At 34.3% G+C, this 2,580-nt stretch overlaps 1 protein-coding gene across 1 annotated transcript in view; it reads left to right on the top strand.

Moving 5' to 3' along the window:
- The window catches only part of LOC108576310, a 41,197-nt gene that overhangs the window by 37,144 nt on the left and 1,473 nt on the right, over window positions 1-2,580 (top strand). The window contains exon 3 of the mRNA XM_017939271.1: window positions 656-963. Within this exon, the coding sequence (XP_017794760.1) occupies window positions 656-963 (308 nt within the window). The remainder of the gene's footprint in view (window positions 1-655; window positions 964-2,580) is intronic.

A 2,580-nucleotide genomic window follows, 5' to 3' on the forward strand; every position in this document is an offset into this window, starting at 1 on the left:
ATCTTTTGGGGGAATATTTGGGAATGGTTTTGTAATTATTGTGAAAGTATTTTTCTGAAAATTTTTGGAAGTATTCCAAAGGAATGTTTCTATAATTATTCTCCAATAATTTCTTCGAAACTATTCAGAGTTATTTCTACAACCATTTTGCAAATATTCATGTGAGAAAGATTAGAAATAGTTTTGGAATTATTCCAAAAATATATATGGGAAAGTTTCTATAATTATTCTCCAACAATTTCTTTGAAAATATTCAGAATTGTTTCAAAAGTACAGTAAATTCTCCACAAGTGTCAGTCGCAAGGAACCTAAACCTGACACTTGTAGAGTCAGGGAATACGTTTTCGTGCCTCGCGCCCGCCTTTGTAGTTTGCCGAACGTAGACAAGGACAGCGAATAAAACCATCTATAAGACCATCTATACTGACACTTGTAGAATCCAAACTGACTGACACTTGTAGAGAATATACTGTATTTCTCTGAAACAGTTTTGGATTTATTCCAAAGGAATTTTTTTAAAAATATTTTGCCGAAATTTCTTGGAAAATATTCACAAATATCTCCGCAATAATGTCATTCAAATTTGTCTCAGGATTCTTAGAAATATTTGTCCCTTCAATAACTCAATTCTATAAATTTTCCTTCTTTTTTTTAGGCTATTCGTACATCGATGCAAACGGAATCCTGCAAACGGTGACTTACACGGCAGACGATGAAAATGGATTCAGAGTGAGCGCCAGTAATCTACCACAGCCGCCTAAGAACGAGCTGCAGGCGATTCAAGATACACCGGAAGTGGCTGCGGCGAAGAAGAGTCACTTGGAGGAGCTGCAGAAGTCGCAGCTCAGGGACCAGTCGAACTATCAGTCGAATATTCTCTCCTACAAGATTCTACCCTCGTATTTCAGCTTTGCACAGCTGAGTAAGGACGACGAGAAGAATCTGGCTGCTCCAGAGATCCCGGTAAGTGCATGTTAATTTGTTATCAGACGAAAAATGAAAATTACGAAAACTGGAGCATCGAGAGACTAGAAAAATTGGAAAATACAAAATTTCACTGGTAACAGAATAAATTTATCATCAAATTCAATGCTTTTTTCTTACAGTATTTCTTAAATAAATTAATCAAAATTTCGAAGCTTCCTCAATTACCTTTTGCTCAAAATTTCGAAGCTCTCTCAATTACCCTTTCCTCAAAATTTTTAAGCTCTCTCAATTACCTTTTTCTCAAAATTTCGAAGCTTTTTCAGTTACACTTTCTCTCAAAATTTATAAGCTTTCTCAATTATACTCTTTCTCAAAATTTCTGAGCTCTCTCAATTACCTTTTCCTCAAAATTTCGAAGCTTCTTCAGTTACACTTTCTCTCAAAATTTGTGAGCTTTCTTAATTACTTTTCTTTCAAAATTTCTAAGCTCTCTCAATTACCCTTTTATCAAAATTTCTAAGCTTTCTCAATTACACTGTTTTTTTAAATTTCTAAGCTCTCTCAATTGCCTTCTTCTCAATGTTTCTAAGATTTCTCAATTACCTTTTTCTCAAAATTCCTAAGCTCTCTCAATTACTTTTTCTCAAAATTTCTAAGCCTTCTATCTTAAGTAAAACTAACAATGTATTAACCTTCCACAACAAAAGTTAATTTTCTCAAAAATTAATCTTAAAATTTTAAATTAAACAAAATTCTTTGAATCTTACTCGGAACTTTCTACCTTCAAATCTCAAAAATTTCAATTAAAAAAAATACAAAAGTGTCGATTTTTAATACATATAACAAAAATCGTGTCATGGAATATTATACTTTGTTAAACAATCAAAAATTTTTTTCCAACTTCAATCGAAACAGAGCAATATCCTAAATTACAAAAATTACTCTAAACAAGGCCCCAAAAATTCATTTAAAAATACACAATAAAATAAAAACGAATTCAAACAATTACAAAAGGAACAAAGAATATAAACAACACGAACTGCAACATCCCTCTTATTTTCCTGTTTCACGAGCAACAGAGTTCGAGCACGGATCGAAGTCTCTTGAAATTCAACTGTGTTAACGTGCAACCACTTGCAGGAAACAGCAGTCGCGTTAATATATATTTACGAGGAATCGGTCGCGCGTAGCGGTTTTCCGGGCGCGGCCGCAAATTCGTATTTACCTCCTGTGTGCGCGTGGACATTTTATTAACATCGTGGGGAACAGGAATTTCGACCGAGTTTTCGGGAAGCAGTTTCGTCGCGCGGCAAACTTTCCGCTCACGTGTCGCTTAATTTTCCAAAAATGAACTTTCCGTGATTGCCTTGGGAAACGCTAATTCGCAGCAGAACGAATTCCTGTTTTCAGGGAAGAATTAACGACACAGAAAGGAGCGGTATACAGAACGAATTCGTAATTCTGTTCACGATTATACCAGGAATTAAGGGATTAAAGGATAAACTCTGCAGAATTTTTTTATGCGAGAAACATTTAATCAAACTCTTTGGAATTGTTTCTTCGTTAGGAGCAATCTGCTCGTTACTGGAATTTTTCGAGGGAAAGAAAATTAAAATTTTGTGATTTATTAAAATCAGATACTTTTGTATTTTT

This window comes from Habropoda laboriosa, unplaced genomic scaffold, assembly GCF_001263275.1.
Source record: "Habropoda laboriosa isolate 0110345459 unplaced genomic scaffold, ASM126327v1 scaffold387, whole genome shotgun sequence".
Classification (NCBI taxonomy): Eukaryota; Metazoa; Arthropoda; class Insecta; order Hymenoptera; family Apidae; genus Habropoda; species Habropoda laboriosa.